The sequence below is a fragment of the Aythya fuligula genome, chromosome 17 (assembly GCF_009819795.1).
Source record: "Aythya fuligula isolate bAytFul2 chromosome 17, bAytFul2.pri, whole genome shotgun sequence".
NCBI classification, from domain to species: Eukaryota; Metazoa; Chordata; class Aves; order Anseriformes; family Anatidae; genus Aythya; species Aythya fuligula.
Window position 1 is genome coordinate 5,269,494 of NC_045575.1, and position 18,374 is coordinate 5,287,867.

At 67.0% G+C, this 18,374-nt stretch overlaps 2 protein-coding genes across 2 annotated transcripts; both read left to right on the forward strand.

Moving 5' to 3' along the window:
- Nucleotides 1-199: 199 nt before the first annotated feature.
- TBC1D10A (TBC1 domain family member 10A) lies at nucleotides 200-7,409 on the forward strand. Its single transcript, XM_032199283.1, has 9 exons — nucleotides 200-455; nucleotides 1,606-1,705; nucleotides 3,985-4,092; nucleotides 4,179-4,285; nucleotides 4,512-4,626; nucleotides 4,803-4,868; nucleotides 5,099-5,288; nucleotides 5,721-5,875; nucleotides 6,032-7,409. The coding sequence occupies exons 1-9, from the start codon at nucleotides 250-252 to the stop codon at nucleotides 6,422-6,424; spliced, it is 1,440 nt and encodes a 479-aa protein (XP_032055174.1). The 5' UTR covers nucleotides 200-249; the 3' UTR covers nucleotides 6,425-7,409.
- Nucleotides 7,410-8,512: 1,103 nt separating this feature from the next.
- CASTOR1 (cytosolic arginine sensor for mTORC1 subunit 1) lies at nucleotides 8,513-12,961 on the forward strand. Its single transcript, XM_032199192.1, has 9 exons — nucleotides 8,513-8,625; nucleotides 8,782-8,852; nucleotides 10,964-11,157; nucleotides 11,292-11,424; nucleotides 11,630-11,753; nucleotides 12,169-12,282; nucleotides 12,370-12,452; nucleotides 12,677-12,771; nucleotides 12,849-12,961. The coding sequence occupies exons 1-9, from the start codon at nucleotides 8,513-8,515 to the stop codon at nucleotides 12,912-12,914; spliced, it is 993 nt and encodes a 330-aa protein (XP_032055083.1). The 3' UTR covers nucleotides 12,915-12,961.
- Nucleotides 12,962-18,374: the final 5,413 nt, after the last annotated feature.

Genomic DNA, 18,374 nt, shown 5'->3' on the forward strand with positions numbered 1-18,374 from the left:
CCTCCCACCCAATCCCTACCGGGGGAGGGCGGGCTCTCCCACCTCCCTCCCCTCCCATTGGCTCCCTCCTCCCTCCCTCCCTCCGCGCCACCCAATGGCGTGGCGGCACCGGGGCGGCACCGGGAGGAGCGGCGGCGGCGGGCGGAGAAGGGAGGGAGGGAGGGAGGGAGCGAGGCGGGGGGGGGCCGCGCCCGCCGCCGTGGCCGCGGCATGGAGGGGCGGCGGAGCCGCTGAGCGAGCCGCGGCGCCATGGCCAAGAGCCGCGGGGGCGGCGGGCCCGGCTCGCCCGGGAGCACCCGCGGCCTGGCGGGGACCCGCGAGAGCCTGGCGGAGGCGGGCGGCGACGAGCTCAGCTCGCTGGGCTCCGACTCGGAGGTCAACGGCGGCGGCGGCCCCGAGGAGCGGCGCGTCGATAAGTTCGGCTTCATCGTGGGCAGCCGCAGCGCCGAGGGGCCGTGAGTGGGGACGGGCACCGGGAGGGGGAAGGGAGAAGGGAGGGAGGGGGGGGCGGCTCCGGGCCCTCCCCACCTTCAGGAGCCCGGTACCGGCCCCCGGGGAGCGCCACAGCCCCCCCGATGCTTCCTCCTCCTCCTCCTCCTCCTCCTCCTCCTCCTCGGAAGCCCTCGGGGGCGGCCTCCCGGCCTCCGCCGGCCCCGGTAGGAGGAAGCGGGGCTGCGGCCGGCACCGCCCCGGCCCCGGGGCCTGAGCACGGCGCCTCCTCCTCCTCCTCTTCATCCTCCTCCTCCTCCTCCTCTTCCTCCTCTTCCTCCCCGGGGGGGTTGCAGCGGCGCTCACCGGGCCCGGCCTCCCCCCTACCGGGCACCCTGGGCCCGATCCAGCGCAGCCTCGAGGGTCCCGTGTCCCCCCCCCTCATCCCCTTCCCGGTGTGGGGACGCTGGGGAGGGCCCAGCCGTGGGGTTGTGCCCCCCATTTTGGCTCTGCCACCCTCCCCCATGGGGTGCCCCCGCCACCCAAAAGGTGCCCGGTCCCCGTTCGGTGCCCGCTGCCGGGCGGCCGTCAGCTGGTGACAGCTTCCAGCCCGTGCTGGCGGGGCTCCAGCAGGCCGGGGGCCAGCCCCAGGATCCAGTGTCCAGCTCCCTCCGGCTTCCCACGCTTCGCCGAGCCCCCTCCGGGCTCCCCCGGCTCGGGGCCAGCGTCCCCTCGGCTCCCCCGGTCCCCACGCCGGTGGCCGAGCCCGCCATGGGGAGGATGCGGTGGTCGCCCTTGGGCTTGCATCAGAGCTGCTCAAAACCAAGCGTTTGGCCCCGTCTGACCCACGGGTGGGACCTCGCAGGGCAGGGCTAGGAGCTTGGCTCGGCCAAGCCGCTGGCACGCCCCAGGAGCTGCTCCTCTGCCCGCGTTGGGGCTGGGGGCAGCACGAAGCCACCCGGTGCCACCACCGCCACCCCTCTCCCAGCCTGGAGGTAGCCCCAAGGGGGCTCTGCCGGGTGAAATAGGGACGCCCATCCCAGCTGGGCGCTGCTGGAAAACGCTCCCCTCTTCGTAGGGTGGCTGGGGATGTGTGGATTAATAGGGATGGGTGGGCTCCACGGTGGGTACGGGGCTTGGGGCCGCGCTCACCCGCCTCGTCCCTTCACCCCGCAGGCTGGAGGAGGTGCCCCTGGAGGTGCTGCGGCAGCGCGAGTCCAAGTGGCTGGACATGCTCAACAACTGGGACAAGTGGATGGCCAAAAAGCACAAGAAGGTGGGTGACCCCAGGACGCCCGGAGGTGGCAGAGTGCGGCAGCGTCCCCAAAAAGCCCTGGGGCAGGTCCCCGAGTTCCCTGCAGGAGGACGGCCGCGGCGCCTTTGGGTGATGCTGTGTTGGGGCTGCCCCAGCTGGCTGCCGCTGCGCACGGCTGCTCCCTGCCGGCTTCCGAGGGCTGGTTTGGCTGCGTGCAGGCAGCCCTGGGAATTGTTAGGTCATGGAAACTTCTGCTCCCAGCATCTCGCAGACCCAAAAAAAGAAAAAGAAGAAAAGAAAAAAAAAAAAAAAAAAAGGCTGTGGGGAGGAAATAGTTGAGCCTGATGTGGCCTGCGAGCCGGGGGCTGGTTGGAAGGCGGCTGATGGTGGTGTGGGCTCGGTGGCCACGGTGCCACGCAGGGCTGTGCTGGTGCCTCGGTGCTCCCTGACCTCCCGAGGCTGTGAATGCAGCGGGGATGGGATGAAGCAAGCCCTGAGCTGATGCTGCTCGCCTGACAGAGTGGCGAGGCTGCTGGCGGCCCGAGGGCTGCCTCCTCCCCCCTGCCCGCTGGCACGGCCTCCTGGCACCGCTCCGCGTGCCGTGCCCCCGCCGGAGCTGCCCGCGGCGCTCCCCGAGCACCGCTCGGTGCCTGGTGACCGACAGAGGAATCCCTCATCCGCTTCTTGGCTGCTTGCAAAGGATTTCTGAGAGCTTTTCGGGTCGCAGCAGGCGGGCGCTTTGTCCCGAGGGCGGTTTTGTGCCGCTCTCCGCGTGATTTCCAGGCGCGGGCGAGTGCCCCGGCAGCCGCGCTGCTGGCAGAGGAGCTCCCTCGTGCTGGGGCCGAGCTTCTGGACATCCCTGAGGAGCTGCAGGGCCTGTGCTCTCTGTCCTGCTGCAAAATCAGTGCCTGGAGCCTCCAAGGGCTGATGCAGAGAGCTGCTCCTTGCCCAGGCCCCGCAGCCAGCCGGCTTGCTCGCACCTGCACCGCTCCGGGATCCCAAAAAGCTCCCTGCATCGCTGGCCTGCATCCCACCAGCGCTGAGCCGTGCCAGCGCCACGTGCCGGCCCGTGCCCTTTCCAGGCAGACCGAGGGAGTGCAGACGCGTGGGCAGCTCCGGCTGCTCCTTGCTTTCAGCATCCCTCCGCCCAGCTGCGCTCCCGATCGGGCACGCGGGGGCCCCGGCAGTGATGGCAGGGAGGGGAGGTGGGGGCAAAACCACCTCGCCCCCCGGGCTGTGCTGCTCAGGCAAACCCACAGGGCTCTTGCTCCATGCTAGGCGGCTTCCTTCCTGGCTGCTCAGCCAGCAGGAAGGGCAGCAGGAGCGGGAGCTGTCAGCACCAACAGAGCTGCCCGTGGCCACCCAGGGCATCGCCCGCTGCGTTTCCTGCGAGCACAAAGCCCTCGCGGGGCCTGGCCGGGTAAACAAGCAGCGCTGCGGTGAGGGAGCAGCGAGGAACGTGGCGTTACCACCACCGCGCTGGGCCGGGCTGCTTGGAAACACAAGTGCCTGCTCCCGAGTCAGCTGGCAAACAGGGAGAGCAAGCTCTGGCCTGGGAGGAGAGCCCCGAGGCTGCCGAGCCCCACGGCAGGGAGGCTCAGAGCTGTCAGCTTGCGGAGCCCTGGTGCCTCTGTGTGCTGCCCAAGCAGGGAACGCAAGGCACGGAGGCTCTGCTGCGATTTTTCAGGGCTTTTTGCCGTACTAAAAGCATTTATCTAATGGGTCCTTGCCTTGCTGGTGCTGGTATTTCCGTGGAGCAGGGCTGGAGCGCTAGGGGGGCCGCAGGGGAGGGCACAGCCCGTCTCCAGCTGCTGGCAGCAGCAGGGTTAAGCGAGTCCAGCTCCCTGCTGCGGAGCTGGCACCCGCACTGCCCAGCCCGGACTTTGGTCCGGTCGCTGCCCCGTGCCAAGGGAGCCTGGGGCTGGCTGGGCACGGAGCCGGCCGCTGGGGCTGGGAGCTGGGGCCAGCTCTGTCCCTGCCGCTCCGCACAGCCCCGCGGGGGACACACAGCCCTCTCCTCATCCTGCCCCACGAGCAGAGCGCTCGGAGCTCTCCGGCCTCCCCGTGGGCCATGGCAGCGTGGGGAGGGAGCCAGCTTCTCCCCAGCGTGGCTCTGCTCTTTGCTTTTCCAGTTGCCCGTGGGGTCCTGCTTGAGGCAGAGCTGGGCTTGTTGGGAGCCCTCTGCAAGCTGCACAGCCTCAGCCAGGCTCCTGGCACCATCTGCAGCTCCCTCTTGCCCCGGGGAGCCTCAGTGCTCCGTGATATCCCCTGAGGCCTTTGTTCCCCCCCCTCTCCTGCAGATCCGGCTGCGGTGCCAGAAGGGGATCCCGCCCTCGCTGCGGGGCCGAGCCTGGCAGTACCTCTCCGGCAGCAAGGTCAAGCTGGAGCAGAACATCGGCAAGTTTGACGTGAGTGTGTGCGCCGGGCAGCGAGGGCTGGGGAAGGGAGCTGGAGCTCGGCTGGTGCTGCTCACCCTGTCCCTTCTCCTTCCCAGGAGCTGGATCTCCTCCCGGGGGAGCCGAAGTGGCTGGATGTGATCGAGCGGGATCTCCATCGGCAGTTCCCCTTCCACGAGATGTTTGTCTCGCGCGGAGGCCACGGGTGAGTGGGGCAGCCACGTGTCTGCTCCTTGGTCGCTGCTGAGCCCCCCGTGGGGCTGTGCCATGGGGTTTGTGCCCCTCAGCATGGGGTTGGGGCCAAGAGGGATCCCGGACGGGGACTGACTCGATGAGCAGCGGCTGGCCTGCGGTGTGGGGTCACCGTGCTGGTGTGTGGGGCTGCAGGGGAGGCCGCTCTCCACCTCTCTCTCCCCGCGTTGTCTCCGCAGGCAGCAGGACCTCTTTCGGGTGCTGAAGGCCTACACGCTGTACCGCCCGGAGGAGGGCTACTGCCAGGCCCAGGCCCCCATCGCCGCGGTGCTGCTCATGCACATGCCGGCCGAGGTAGGAGCAGGGAGGTGCTGGGGGGCAGGTGCCCCAGATTTGCCCTAAATCTCAGCCGGTGTGAGCATGCCCCAGGCGTGCTCTGCCTGCCCCCTTGGTCCATCGGGGTAAGGTGGGGTTGTAGGGCTGTCCCCTGTGGGTACCTGGGTGCTGACCCGCTGTCCTTTGGCTTGCAGCAAGCGTTCTGGTGCCTGGTACAGATCTGTGAGAAGTACCTCCCCGGCTACTACAGTGAGAAGCTGGTGAGTAGAAGGGCCGTGATGCTCCTCCAAGGGGCCGGGAGCTCCCCCAGCTCCTTCCATGGGGTGCTTGGGGCAGCCTGGGTGTCCCCACGGTCTTTGCATGATGCCAGGACCCCCAGGAGCATCCAGCAGTGAGGGACGGGGGGCTCGGCGCAGCTTTGCTGGGGCTGAGCCAAGGGCTGGGGTTAAGGTGCCGGCCGGGGAGGTCCCTGCTGATGCTGTCCCCGCAGGAGGCCATTCAGCTGGACGGGCAGATCCTCTTCTCGCTGCTGCACAAGGTCTCGCCCGTGGCCTACAAGCACCTGAGCAAGCAGAAGATCGACCCCATCCTCTACATGACGGAGTGGTTCATGTGCGCCTTCTCTCGCACGCTGCCCTGGAGCTCTGTGCTGCGCGTCTGGGACATGTTTTTCTGCGAAGGTAGGGGCCTCCTCCTGCAGGCTGCGGCGTGGGCCAGCCTCTGCGGGTGGCTGGCAGCCCCCTCGGCACGAGGAAGGTGCTCGGGGCTGTGTCAGGAAGAGCGGGGCAGAAGTTTGTGGGGTGGAGACTGGAGCAAACAGCTCTTACAGGGCTCCACGGCACCCATCCCAGGCAAAGGGGCCTGGAGAGGCATCAGGATCCCACCCTGGTGCTGGGTGGGATGAAGGGGAGCACGTACAAGCGTCCCTTTGCGTTGGCAGCCGCGCCAGCACAGCTTGGGGCTGAGTTGAGTCGTGTCATTGGCATCGGGCATGTGGTGGGGGGGTTCCTGGGGAAGAAGAGGGCACGGGGACCACCAGAGGGACGTGGTGGCGGCGTGCCACCTCACCCTGTGCCACCTGCCCCTTGCTGCCTCACCTTCTCCACTTGCAGGGGTGAAAATCATCTTCCGGGTGGGCCTGGTGCTGCTCAAACACACCCTGGGCTCCTCGGACAAGCTCAAGTCTTGCCAGGGCCAGTACGAGACCATGGAGCGGCTGAGGGCCCTCAGCCCCAAGATCATGCAGGAGACCTTCCTGGTGCAGGAGGTGAGGGTCTGGGGAGGGGGCGCAGCGCATGGGGCCACCCCTCGTCAGGCAGAGTTCGCCTGGAACCAGGACAGGACCTGGTTTTGGGGCTACCCCTGTCCCGGGTGGCACTTTGGGGGGGTAGGGATATCGGTGGCACAAGCCTGTCCCCTGCAGGTCATCGAGCTGCCGGTGACGGAGCGGCAGATCGAGCGGGAGCACCTGATCCAGCTGAAGAAGTGGCGGGAGACGCACGGGGAGCTGCAGTGCAAGTCCCCCCCGCGCCTGCACGGCGCCAAGGCCATCAGCGAGGCCGAGCCCCCCACCCGCAAGGCGCTGGAGCCCGTACCCTCCATCATCGTGCCCCCGGGGCCCGCCCCGGTGCCCAAAGCCCGCAAGAGCAAGGAGAAAAACCGAGAGAAGAGCTCGGGCAGCCCCGCCAACGGCCCCGGAGCTGAGGGCAACGGGGCGCCCGGCGCTGCCCCCGAGCTGCTGCACCCCCAGGTGTCCCCCCACCACCAGTCCAAGGAGAGCCTGTGCTCCCGGGAGAGCGAGGACACGTACTTGTAGGGCCGACACCGCGCTGCGCCCGGGCAGACCGGGCTCAGCTGGGCTGTGCGCGGAGCCGGGGCCTCGAGGACGCTGCTCCCTCTGCGGCCGAGGGCGGGAGGGGACCCCCGCGGCGCCTGGCGGTGGGGACTCGGGGCTGGAGGGATCAGGACGCGGCCGCTGCGGCACCCTGGGTGCCCGCTGAGGGTGGGCGCGAAGCTGGGGTCCCAGGGTTTGGGGGGTTGGAGGGGGGTATCTGCAGGAGCTCGACCGAGCGCGGTGACAAAAGGGGACGTGTCCAGCACACGCTGGGTGCCCGCATTGTCCCCACCCCAGCAGGGTGCTGGCACCATGAGCGGTGGGAGCCCTGGCACGGGGTGGCTGAGCCACCCGCGCTCCCTCGCTGAGGCTGGGGGGGCCAGGCTGCCCCTCGGGTCCCGCTCCTTGTCCCCCAGCCCCTTGCCCCACGTCCCCAATGTCCCTCCCGCCGCCCCCGGGCTTCCCCTGTCCTCCTGTGCTGGCGGGGCAGACCCAGACCCAGTCCCCCAGTGCTTGCGCCTGGCGCAGCGGGACTGGGGGTACGTGAGGAGCCGGGGGCAGCTGCTGCCCCCCCCCCTACTCCTCTTTATCTAGTGAGGATGTATCAAAGTGTAGCCCAATATGTAGTACTGAATTTACCTATTCACTGAGCCTATTTATTATTCCTCCGTGGCAGTAACCGTTGCAGGACGGGGGCCAAGGTTGGGAACTGCAGGCGGGATGCACCAGAGGCGGCGGGATTTGATGCCAGACCACGACCCTCGCCAGCCCCACGCCGGGGTCCCCCCCCCCCCTTTGCCACCCACCCCACGGCGGAGGTGAGATGGGGCGCGAGCGGCCGGGCGCTCCCCGCTGCGGGGTCCCCTCTCTTCCCCCTGCCCCTCGCCGAGGGCCGGGAGTAGCTTTGTAAAATACAGCGGGGAAAAAAATGGTTTTGTACAAAGGGAAAATAAAGCAGGATTGTGTAAAGGCGCAGCGTGTGCGGCTCCCTGAGTGTGGGGCTGGGGGGCACCAGCTCCCCCATGCATTTTCCCGTCACCCTTGGGTGCTACAGGGGGTGACAGGGACCCAGAGGGGTGGCCAGGTGCTCACACTCACCTCCCACTTCTTGCTCACCCCAGCTGTGTTAATGTAGGCTGCAGTTTCTCAACTCCAGCGGTGTCTGTGGTTCCCGAGCTAAAGGTGGCATCCTTTATTGAGCCAGAGCAGCTGCTGTGAACCTTCCTCCTGCAGCCTCCCCTGTACCTGGGCTGGCTCCTCTTGTGCATCCCGCACATGTGGCAGCAACCCAGGGGCAGTCCCTGTCCTCCCAGGGCTCTGGGCTGGTGCTGGGTGGTGGCAGCGCTGCCCCTGCCAGGGACACCGTGGGGACAACCAGGGCTTGAGGGCCGTGACTCACTGCCCGAGCCAGCCCTACTGCTTCACCCTGCCCCATGGCAAGCCACGGTTGGGCTGTTTGAAGTGCAGATGAGGGATGCTGAGACCTGCCCATGTTCGTGACACCTGTGGAGGCCATCTCCAGCCCTGGCCATGCTGCGGGGGCTTCTCAGGTGGCTGCTTTGGGGGTGAGCCCCTCGCTGCCATCCCTTTCCAGCACCAAGTCCTCAATCCCGTCCCAGTATCACAGCTCCCGTGGCCCCACCGAGGCAGGAGCAGCCAGATCCCACCCGGGCTCTATCCCAGGGCTTTGCTTTCCGCACACAAAATGGAGCCCGAGTGGCTTCTCCCTCCCCGCGATTCCAGCAGGCGGGAGTTCTGCAAAAACCTCAACCCCTCCTCTTTCTAAAACCCCTTTTCCCCTGAAAAAGCGACAGCGGGGAATCGCCGGGCCGCGTTGCTGGAGCCCCCAATCCGCCCGGCTGCGCTGCAAGCCCCGTGTCAGGCCCGGTGCTCCCCGGGAAGCTCCGCGGAGCCGGGACCGGGGCGAGGCGGGGCCGGCGGCCGGCGGCGGGGCGAGGCGGGGCCGGGGCGGGGCGGCTGCGGGACCCCTCCCGCTGCTCCGAGCGGCCGCGGGGCGCGCTTGGAGCGGCCCCGGCCCCGGTCCCGGTCCCGGTGCTGGCCTCGGCCACCATGGACCTGCACATCCTGGAGCACCGGGTGCGGGTGCTGAGCCTGGCACGCTGCGGGCTCTGGCTCTACACCCACCCGCTGCTCAAGCTGCTCTTCCTGCCCCAGCGCTGCAGGTACCGGCCTCCCCCCTTTCCTCACCCTCCTCTTCATCCTCCCCGTGCTCCCGTGCTCGCGGCGGTGCCGTGCTGGAGGGGTTTGGGGGGTCGTGTCCCGCTCCCCCTTCCCCGGAGCCACGCGCGGGTTGGGCAGCGGCGGTTTGTGCCCCGTAGGTGCAAGTTCTTCAGCCTGACGGAGACCCCCGAGGACTACACCATCATGCTGGACGAGGAGGGCTTCAAAGGTACCAGGCACTGCAGCAATGAGTTGTGGCCGTTCTCAGCCCAGCCCGGCGCAGCGCAGTGACGCTCGGCGCTCACCACGGGCAGCGAGCCCTGGCTTGTGTCAGGGATGCCCCGGCTTGCCCCACTGAGACTCTCTCAGCTCGCCTGCCTTGGCACAACCAACCTCCTCGGAGACGCGGCCGTGCCTCCGCATGCTTGGACGAGGCTGGGGTATGGGTGGGGAAAGGCTCCTGTGAGGAGCCCTGCGCCTACCGAGCCTGAGCATGGGGCACAAACCTCCCGGGACACCCGGGAAGGGCTGCGGGCAGCACCCGGGGCTCCCTGCCTGCACGGGGTGCTGCTGGCAGAGCTGCCAGTGCCCTTCCTTGGGTGCTTCACTGCTGTTCCACCCTGCTTGGTGAGGGCTGGGACTGGCCACCACCGTGGTGGAACAGGGCCAATTCCCCACCCATGTGGCTGAGCCCGGCCTTAGGGGACCAAGGGTGCTGCTGGGGGTACTGGGGATGCAGCATCGCGGTGTCGGGGTGTCCTGGGGTCTTTGAGCCCTTCTGGGGACCTGTCCCCTCCCTGGGAGGTGTCACAGCACGATGTCCCCATCCCGACAGCATGTGTGTGCCATTCTGCAGCCTCACCACCGGACCTGCCCTGACAGGCCGTGCTGGTAGGACAGATCCTGCCCCAAACCTCCCGCACCCAGACCTCCCCGGCTGGGCCTTATCACCCTGGATGTGCCCCAAGGAGCAAGGGTCAGCGGTCCTGCAGCACGGGCCGATGGCTGGCCGGATCCAGCCCAGCTCCCCCCAGCCCTTCTCTGGGAGCCAGGCTCTCTCCTGAGGAGCTGGGGCCGTTCCCCCCATGTATTGTATTTTAATTTTTTTTTTCGGTGCCTGCGGACAAACGCTCCTCGATCCCGTGGGGCGGGCGGGAAGCGGCGAACAATGGTGCAGCGAGTCGGCCGCCCCGCTGCTCGGCGCCGGGCTGGGGGGCTGCCAGTGCCCTGTGGGGGCACAGGGGGGGCACCCCCCCATAGCCTTGTTTTAATTTCTGTGCTGGGGGCCGGATTAAGCATTGGGGCCGGCCGAGGCACGGGGACGGTGGTGTTTGGGGACCCCCGTGCAGTCGCAGCCTCCCCCGTGGCCCCCGGTTCCTGCTGGTGTTGAAAAGCGATTAAGCGGGGACGCGGCAGCGCGGTCCCTGTCCCCGGCCCTGGGAAGGAGCCGAGCAGGGGCTGTTCTGGCGCTTCCTGCGCAGGAACAGGAGGCTGCCAACACCCGCCAAGGCCCCGGGCTTCGGACCTCCGGATCCGGCCTCGCCCCGCGGCTCGCGCCTCCCTCACCGCTGCGATGAGTCCTGCGGCCTCAGCTCAGTGCTGCAGGCCTCCCTACCTCGCCTGGGCAGGGGGATGATGAGGTTTGGGGGTGTCGGGCTCCCCGCTGACCCCGCACCTCCCAGGGAATTGGGATGCCGGGAGCGGGACGTGTCCTGGCCCGGGGCAGCTGCAGGAGGAGCGCGGGTGCCGGAGGAAGAGCGCGGCCCCGATCCGGCCCTTCCTGGGGAGCGGGTGTGGGGCAGGAAGGAACCAGCCGGCACACTCGCTCCCTGCCAACAAAAGCAGCGTTTTTGGGGAGGCAACCCTGGCTCCCGGCCAGCATGGGCTCGGCCCCAGGGACACGGCTCATTGGAGCCGGGTGGGTGCGTGGCTGGGGTGGCACGGGGTGGTGGCATGGCGGGGTGGCCGTCCTGTGCCTCCTCCAGTGTCCCTGACCCGTCCCTTCTGGGCTGGTGGTTCCTGGGGGCTGGAGGATGCAGGGGGAGACTTGGGCAGCCCCAGGGGCCTGGCTTTGGGGTGCTGCACCCCATTGTGCACAGCCCAGCTGGTGCAGGAGAGACGTGTCCCGGGCTTGGAGCATTTCTCCCTACAAGTCCCCAAAAATATAGCAATTCCACCTCTGTGCGTGCAGCTGGTCCTGCCCTCACTGCGTGGCACCCCGAGGACCCCACAGGCTTCCCGGTGGCAGTGTCAGGCTGTCAGGGGCACTGGGACGGCTCCGCCAGCAGGGTCGGGAACACCGACGCGGCCCCGTGCCTCAGTTTCCCCTCTCCCTCGCAGAGCTGCCGCCCTCAGAGTTCATGCAGGTGGCGGACTCGACGTGGCTGGTGCTCAGCGTCGTCTCCAACGGCCGGGCGCCCTCCGGCTGCCAGGCCACCGGCGTCACCAAGATCGCCCGCTCGGTCATCGCGCCGCTGGCCGAGCACCACGTCTCGGTGCTGATGCTCTCCACCTACCAGACCGACTTCGTCCTGGTGAGCCCCGGGGTGGGAACGGGGTTGGTGCCGCGCGGCCCTGGCAGCCCCGTGGTTGCTGGCGGGGACCCGGCTGTCCCCAGCTGGCTGCGGGGTCGGGGTTTCCGGGGTCGGTTACGCTGTGACGCTGCCAGGTGCGGGAGAGGGACCTGCCTGTGGTCATCCACACGCTGGCCGGGGAGTTTGACATCTACAAGGAGGAGAACGGCGAGTCCGTCCCCGTCACCTGCGACGACGCCAGCAACGGCTTCCTCAAGCCCAAGGCGGGTGAGTGGCGCGGGGACGTCCCCAAAGGCCACCTTGTCCCCAGGGTCACCCGGTGCCTGCAGGGTTGCTCCGGCTGCCAGGGTCTCCCCGCGTGTTGGGGTCCCCTGGGGCCACCACCCAGCGGGACGTGGGGCTACGGTGGCCACGGGGTGGCACTGCGGTGCTGTCCCCGAGCGTGGCGGTGACGGGTGGCTGTGCCCCGCAGCCACCAGCCCCACGCTGCACCCCGTGCAGAGCCCCCAGAACCGCTTCTGCATCCTGACCGTGGCGCCCGACACGCTGCCCGCCATCGCCACCATGCTCATCGACGTCCTCTTCTACTCCCACAGGTGGGTGACAAGGGTGGGGACATCATCGGCGGTGGTCCCTCAGCTGGCTGTCACCCCCCTGCACCTCGCTCCCTGCGGCTTTCCAAGCTCCGGGTGCGTTTTGCAAAGTGTTGTTGCTCCCTTGAGCACGTCACCCGTGGGTGCTGCGTGTCCTGCTGCCACTCCTGGGAACTGGAGCCCCCGAGTCCCATTGTCACCATGCTGGGGGACAAGCCACATATTGCAGCAAAGCAAAGAGGGGTGGGTCAGAGGTGGCTGAGATGTGTTGGAGCTGTACACGGGAACATTTTGGGACCAGCCTTGTGGGACCGTCCCCTCCAGAGTCACCACGGTGCTCTGGAAATGCCCCCAAACCCACTCTTCTTGCCTCCCACTGACTGGTGGGACACAAACCTGTGCCTGGCTCCTCTCGCAGCCCCCCCAAGGAGCCCAGTGCTGGTGGCCAGGACCTCGACTCCATCACCTTCTTCGCCTTCTCCCTCATCGAAGGCTACATCTCCATCGTGATGGACGCGGAGACCCAGAAGCGGTAGGTGCTGGTGCCCACACTTTTGGGGGATGGCTGGGTGGGTTGGGGGTGTTCCTGCACTCAGCCCCCCCCCCCCCCTTTTTGCAGGTTCCCCAGTGACCTGCTGCTGACCAGCTCCAGCGGGGAGCTGTGGCGGATGGTGAGGATCGGCGGGCAGCCCCTGGGCTTCGGTGAGCGTGGGCGCCGCGCGCGTCCCCTGCCCCATGGGGGTGCAGGGGTTTGGGCCCCCTCCCCTTCATCTCAGCACCCACCCCGTCGCCCCCCCAGCGTGGGAACCCTCCCTGCTGCCACCCCTGCGTCCCCTGCCAGTGCTTCCCTTTGGCGTCCCCTGCCACCTGGTGGCTCCCCGTCGCGGTGACACCGGGGTCACCGCGGGACACGTTGCCTCCCCCAGATGAGTGCGGCATCGTGGCGCAGATCGCGGAGCCGCTGGCTGCCGTCGACATCTCGGCGTACTACATCAGCACCTTCAACTTCGACCATGCCTTGGTGAGCCCACGGGGCACGTGGCACTGCGGGCGGGAGGGTCCCGGTGTCCCCAGCTAACGGGATCTTTGTCCCCTCAGGTCCCCGAGGAGGGCATCACTGAGGTCATCCAGCTGCTGCAGAAGCGCCAGGAGAGCGGCAGATAGCGGCTGGCTGTCCCCGTGCCGCCTGTCCCCGTGCCACCCGGTGACCCCTGGGGACCAGCGCGGTGTCCCCACGGGCTCCTCCTGCCCAGGGTTGTCCCCAGCCCTGTTGTTGTTTTTTATTTCTAAGCCTTTTTCCCCCCCCCGGTGCTGGGCAGAGCCCCGGGGGGCGCAGCGTCGCTCCCAGGACGCGGGGGGGACGCGGTGGCATTGCTGTGACAGTTTGATGTCCACGCCGCTGTGAATCCCTGCGGGAGAGGCCGAAGGGCAGCGCCGTGCCCTCCTCTGCCTCAGGTCCCTTCCCGGCTTTCTTAGGGTAGGGGGGAGCGGCGGGTTTGGGGGATTTGAGTGGTGGTGAGGAGAGGAGGTGTGGGGGGAATGCGTGCCGCAGAGCGGTGATGTGCCACAGCCCTGCTGGAGGTGACAGCGTGGGGCTGGCAGGATGCAGGACCCTGGGTGTCTGTGCGGGATGGTGGCCGTGATGCTCTGCACCTTTCCTGGGGGGGGTTCTGGACCCGTCCCGCTCAGGGGATCTCCCCAAAACCCTCCAGTGCTGAGAGCGGGGGCTGCAGGGGGTGGCCGGGGCAGCATTTCAGCCCTGTGGCCCCTCTGGGGTGGCCCCGACCCCTGCCAGGCCATCGTGTGTTGTGGGGGGGGACAGTGACACCCCAGCTCCTTCCAAGCTGTATTTTTACACACTTTCAAATGTCAATAAAAGTCCTATTTTTTGTTGGTTTGGGGTGGTTTCTTATTTATTTATGTATTTTCCAAGTACCCCATGGCCACAGCTGGGGCTGGCCCAGAACCTGTCCCCAGTGCTGGTGGCACTCCTGTCCCCACCACAGGGTGACCCGTAGGCAGGGAAAAAGGGTCTGGGACATGAGGTGAGGGCTGGGGCATTTCTGCAGCCTCGTTAGTGGCCGTGGCTGTAACGAGGTGGCTCTCACCTGGGGGCTGTGTGGCCTCCGGGTGCCCCCCGCACACCCTGGGGCTGCCCCTGGTCAACACGTGGGGCGGAAACATCCTGGGGGCGTCTTCCAGCGGGGAGCCCGAGCAAGTAAAAAGGCACAGGGGAGCAAAAACACGTCTGCTCCCATCCCCTCAAAGCCTTACAGATCCTGGGGACAGGACAGGAGGGGATGGGGCAGGTGGGTGGTGGCCTCAGTTTGCTCTCTCGCCACCCACCTCAGTGGGACCCCGGGCCCACGTTTCAGGGGATGGGGACAGGGATGGAGACGGGGTCGGGGCAGTCCCGTGACGTGTTTTGGGCAGGAAGTCGCTCCAGACAGTCGTCACCAGCCCTGGCATCGCCGCCCTGCATAGCCGCAGGGTTCCTCGCGGGCACTGGTGCGCACGGGAGCAGACCCGGGCTCCCCACACATCCCCCCTGCGTCCCCGCCTGCGTTGGTAAGCCCTCGGCTTCCTGCAGATCCACGGGTGCTTTCTTTCCTGTCTCGCTCTCTTTTCCAGAGTCATGAGACATCAGTGACGTGCGCCCCGGCGATGAAGAAATTGCTGTCAGCCAGTGCGGTCACACGCGCTATTTTCGGCCCCGTTGGGTATTGCACATCCCCGCACCATGTCCCCGAGGGCTGCCAGCCGTCGGTGCCGGCGACCGCGCCGTTCCTCTGCCGTGGTCTGCGGGCACCCTGTGCGAAGCCCTGGGCTTGGAAAGGGGCAGGGCGGAGGTAGCGGGGTGTCCCAAGAGGGACCGCTTAGACTGGTGGGTCCTGGGCAGTGTGCACCCTGAGGAACCACGGGTACTGGATGGATGGATGGATGGATGGATGGATGGATGGATGGATGGATGGACGGACGGACGGACGGATGGACAGAAGGACGCATGGATGGACAGATGGATGGACAGACAGATGGACACATGGATGGATGGATGGATGGATGGATGGATGGATGGACGGACGGACGGACGGACGAATGGATGGAGAGGTAGATGGATGGATGGGTGGATGTATCTGTAGTTGGATGGACAAGTGGATGGATGGATGGGCGGATGGATGGATGGATGGATGGATGGACGGACGGACAGATGGACAGGTAGATCGATGGACAGGGATGTATCTGGGTGGGTGAATACGTGCAGGGAAGGACAGATAGGTGGCTGGGTGGACAGATGGAAAGATGTAAAAGTGGGTGGGTGTGTGGGTGGGTGGGTGGGTAGCCAGGAGGATGTACAAGTGGAAGGACAGATGAATGCATGGATGGGTGGACAGGTGGAGGGGTGTGCAGGTGGGTAGATGAATCTGGAGGAAGGAACAGGTGGATGGGCAGGTAGCTGGGTGGGCAACTGGACAGATGGGTGGGCAGGACAACGGGTGACTGGCCAAATGACTAGACGGATGGATGGACAAACTGCCTCCAGGTGTTTCTCCTGGAGAGAGGGGCATTCTGGCTCCTCTGTCCCTCCAGAGGTGCCCTACGCACAGCCCCTGGCTCCCGTGAGCACGGCCCAGCCTGGCCAGCAGCACCCACAGGTGTCCCCAGACAGAGGGACACCCCGAGGAGGAGGAAGAGGAGGAGGAGGAAGAGTCAGCAGCACCGCGCCGTGTCCTGCAGCAGGGAGTTCTGCAGGTTGGGGGCAGTCTGGGGGGGGGGGGGGGGAATTTGGGGAAAAGAAAACATTTCATCTTCTGGAAGTGAGTCACTGCTGCGCTCTTCCGCTCGCAAGGAGATGTTATTTCTGGTGTGGCCTCCCCTTGCCCAAGCCACCCCATCTGAAACAGCAAATTCTGCCTCGGGCAGCTTCCTGTGCTTACAGAGCAGGGCACTGCGGCCCTGCGCGGCTCCGTGGTGCCCCAAAGCTCCTGTTCTGGGGCTGAAACCCACGAGAAGGGGAACAAATCGCCGTGATTTGGGGTCGCAACGTGTGCATTCTGCGTGGTTTGGGTCGGCGTGGCAGGGGGTGGCACGAAGCTGATGGAGCACTGAGCTGGGGAGGGGGGGGTCATGTCCTCGTCTGTGGTTTTCCCAAAGTTTGGAGCCCCATAAGAAGAAGATCTCCAGGTCTGGTGCGTGGCACCATGTGGCACCACCCCAGCTGGGCGGATTCACCGGGAATTTACGAGTCTTCACAAAACCTGATGGATTACAGTGAAAAGAAAACCCGATAAAAACACATTATTTTTTATAGGGTCGGTGCTGGCATCCTCCCACGCCCCGCTGCAAGGCAAGAGCAGCTCAGGGGTGCTGGGGGCTTGGCACCGGGTGCTTCCAGCAGCTCTGGGGCCGTACCCGTGCCGGGCTTCCTCCTGCTGACCTCGGCCTTTGGGCAGTGCCCGCGGCCCCGGCGCTGCCGCTGACCCCGCCGATTGCATTTCCTTCCCCGCCGGAGGCTCAGCGCCGGCTGCTGCAGGCGGTTTAGCAAGGGGAACGGATCTGTCCCGCCTGCCTCGCCCTTGTCTCACCCCTCCCCGCCAGCACAGGGGCACCCATGGGTGCTGGTGTCCCCTGGTCCCTATCATTAGCATCCCTGCACACCCCGGCTTCGGGTGCTGGGGGTGTCCTGGGGTCCTCCCCGCTCCCCATCACCCACCCCAGGCCAAAGCATGGGAGATTCACGCCCTGGGGAGAGCAGACAGACAGACAGACAGACGGACAGCATCTCCTGGAGCATCCCCATCCATCCCGGGGCCTATTTTCAGCCACGGCCCCACCACAGCCCACGCCCTGGGCATGGCACGGTTTGGTGACACCGCGGTGCAGTCGCAGCCGTTCACACCTCCACCAGAGGTGCGAGCCGAGGTGGCGAGGTGCCAGCCTCCAGCAGCACCCGTGGGTGCAGGGCTTTGTGCCACCCGTCCCCCTCCTGCTGCAGCATCGTGGGGCTCAGACGTGGGGCGAGCATCACCTGCCCGAGCCCCAGAGCTGACACTGATGCTGCCAACGGCCTCCGCCGCTCGCATTTCGGTTTCGGAGGCTGGTTTTCGGTTTAACGAACGCCGGCTGAGCGCAGAGGGACGGCGGTGACTCAATGGGGTGCTTTCCTAAGAAGCCCCACGCCGTGCCCCGGGCATCTGGCTCGCCCCACGCGCGGGCTGGACCCACGAGGACTCCCTCGAGGAACTTGATCGAAGAACAAAACCATCGTCCGACCGGCCTCATTTCCTCCCCCCGCCCTTCCCCGGCCCGGCTCACCCCGCTCATTGGCCCCCAAGTCATGGCTTCACTTCTCCATTTCTTTACGTTGGGGCCCGGGTGCCTCCTTCGGAGGTGGTGGCTAATCGGGGCACGTTAAAAGGCGAGCTTCCCCCTCGCCGACCAGTAAGGAAGTCGCTCGCGCGCCCTGCGGCACCGCTCCCCGGCACCCGGACATGCGGCGCCACGCGCGGCCCCTGGGCGTGCTGGCAGGTAGGCTGCGTCCCACAACTGCCCTCTCGCTCGCACACCACCCCGGGAGGGCCCTGGTGCTTCCCCTGCCCCTGGGCACGCCGTTTTGGGATGCCTCCCCCCCCCACTTCCCCAGCCCCTGGCACCCACCAGGGGCTCCCCGGGCACCTTTGCGGAAGAAGGGGTGCCGGGAGGGGGCGGGTGGGGGGATGTGGTTTGGGGTTGATGCGGGGAGCGGGGGGCAGGTGGCAGAGGGATGGGGTCACCCTGCTTGGCTGGTGTGTCCCCCGAGCCCCCAAACATCCCCAAAACCCACGCTGGGGAGCGCTGGGAGCTGGGTGCTGCTGCGGTGCTGAACTCACGTGGCTGCGGTGACAGCGGGGCTGGAGCAGCACCCACTGGGACTGAGGGGACAGACCCAGGAGTGCCACCACTGTCCCCAGTCTGCGGTGGCCCTGCGGTGGCCTGTGCTGACAGGGAGCTGCTTGGGCAACCGCTGGGGCCAGCAGGAGCTGTCTGCGCTCCTTGATGCCTCGAGGGCACCTTCTTCCTCCTCTTCCTCCTCCTAATATTCTTCCTAACACTCCTTTTCCTCCTCCTCTTTCTCTTTGTCCTCTTCATCCTTGTCCTCCTCGTCCCTTTCCTCCTCATCCTTGTCCTCCTCATCTTTGTCCCCTTCATCCTTGCCCTCCTCCTTACCATCCTCCTCCTCCTCCTCATGCCGAAGGCCCTGGCAGGTCCCAGCAGCTGGCTCCCGGCACGGTGGCTGCCCTGTCCCTGCGGCACCACGGGGCACCTTGTCACCATACCCGGCACGTGCAGCCCTCTGCTCCAGGCCTGGCACCAGGGTGATGGGCACCCGGGGCGGACATCCCTGCTCCCCATCCCCACCCCGCGTGTCGCCGCAGCGAGAGGCTCCCCCATCTCCACCATCTCCCTCCTCTTCCTCCCCAGCCGTGGCCAAGGGACTTTTCCTCCTCTGGGCCGTGCCAGCGCGCAGCACGCAGCCCCCGACCCTGCAGCAGATCCACGCCCTGGTGCGGCACATGGCCGAGGACGCGCGGGAGCTCTTCCTCTTCTACGTGAGTGCCACCTCGCCAGATGGCAGGAAAAAGGGGA

Coding starts and splice junctions, on each gene's coding strand:
- TBC1D10A (XM_032199283.1), top strand. CDS start 250: ATGGCCAAGAGCCGCGGGGGCGGCGGGCCCGGCTCGCCCGGGAGCACC. Junction 4,093..4,178: donor AGAACATCGGCAAGTTTGAC/GTGAGTGTGTGC, acceptor TCTCCTTCCCAG/GAGCTGGATCTCCTCCCGGG. Junction 4,286..4,511: donor GTCTCGCGCGGAGGCCACGG/GTGAGTGGGGCA, acceptor TTGTCTCCGCAG/GCAGCAGGACCTCTTTCGGG.
- CASTOR1 (XM_032199192.1), top strand. CDS start 8,513: ATGGACCTGCACATCCTGGAGCACCGGGTGCGGGTGCTGAGCCTGGCA. Junction 11,158..11,291: donor ACCAGACCGACTTCGTCCTG/GTGAGCCCCGGG, acceptor TGACGCTGCCAG/GTGCGGGAGAGGGACCTGCC. Junction 11,425..11,629: donor CTTCCTCAAGCCCAAGGCGG/GTGAGTGGCGCG, acceptor TGTGCCCCGCAG/CCACCAGCCCCACGCTGCAC.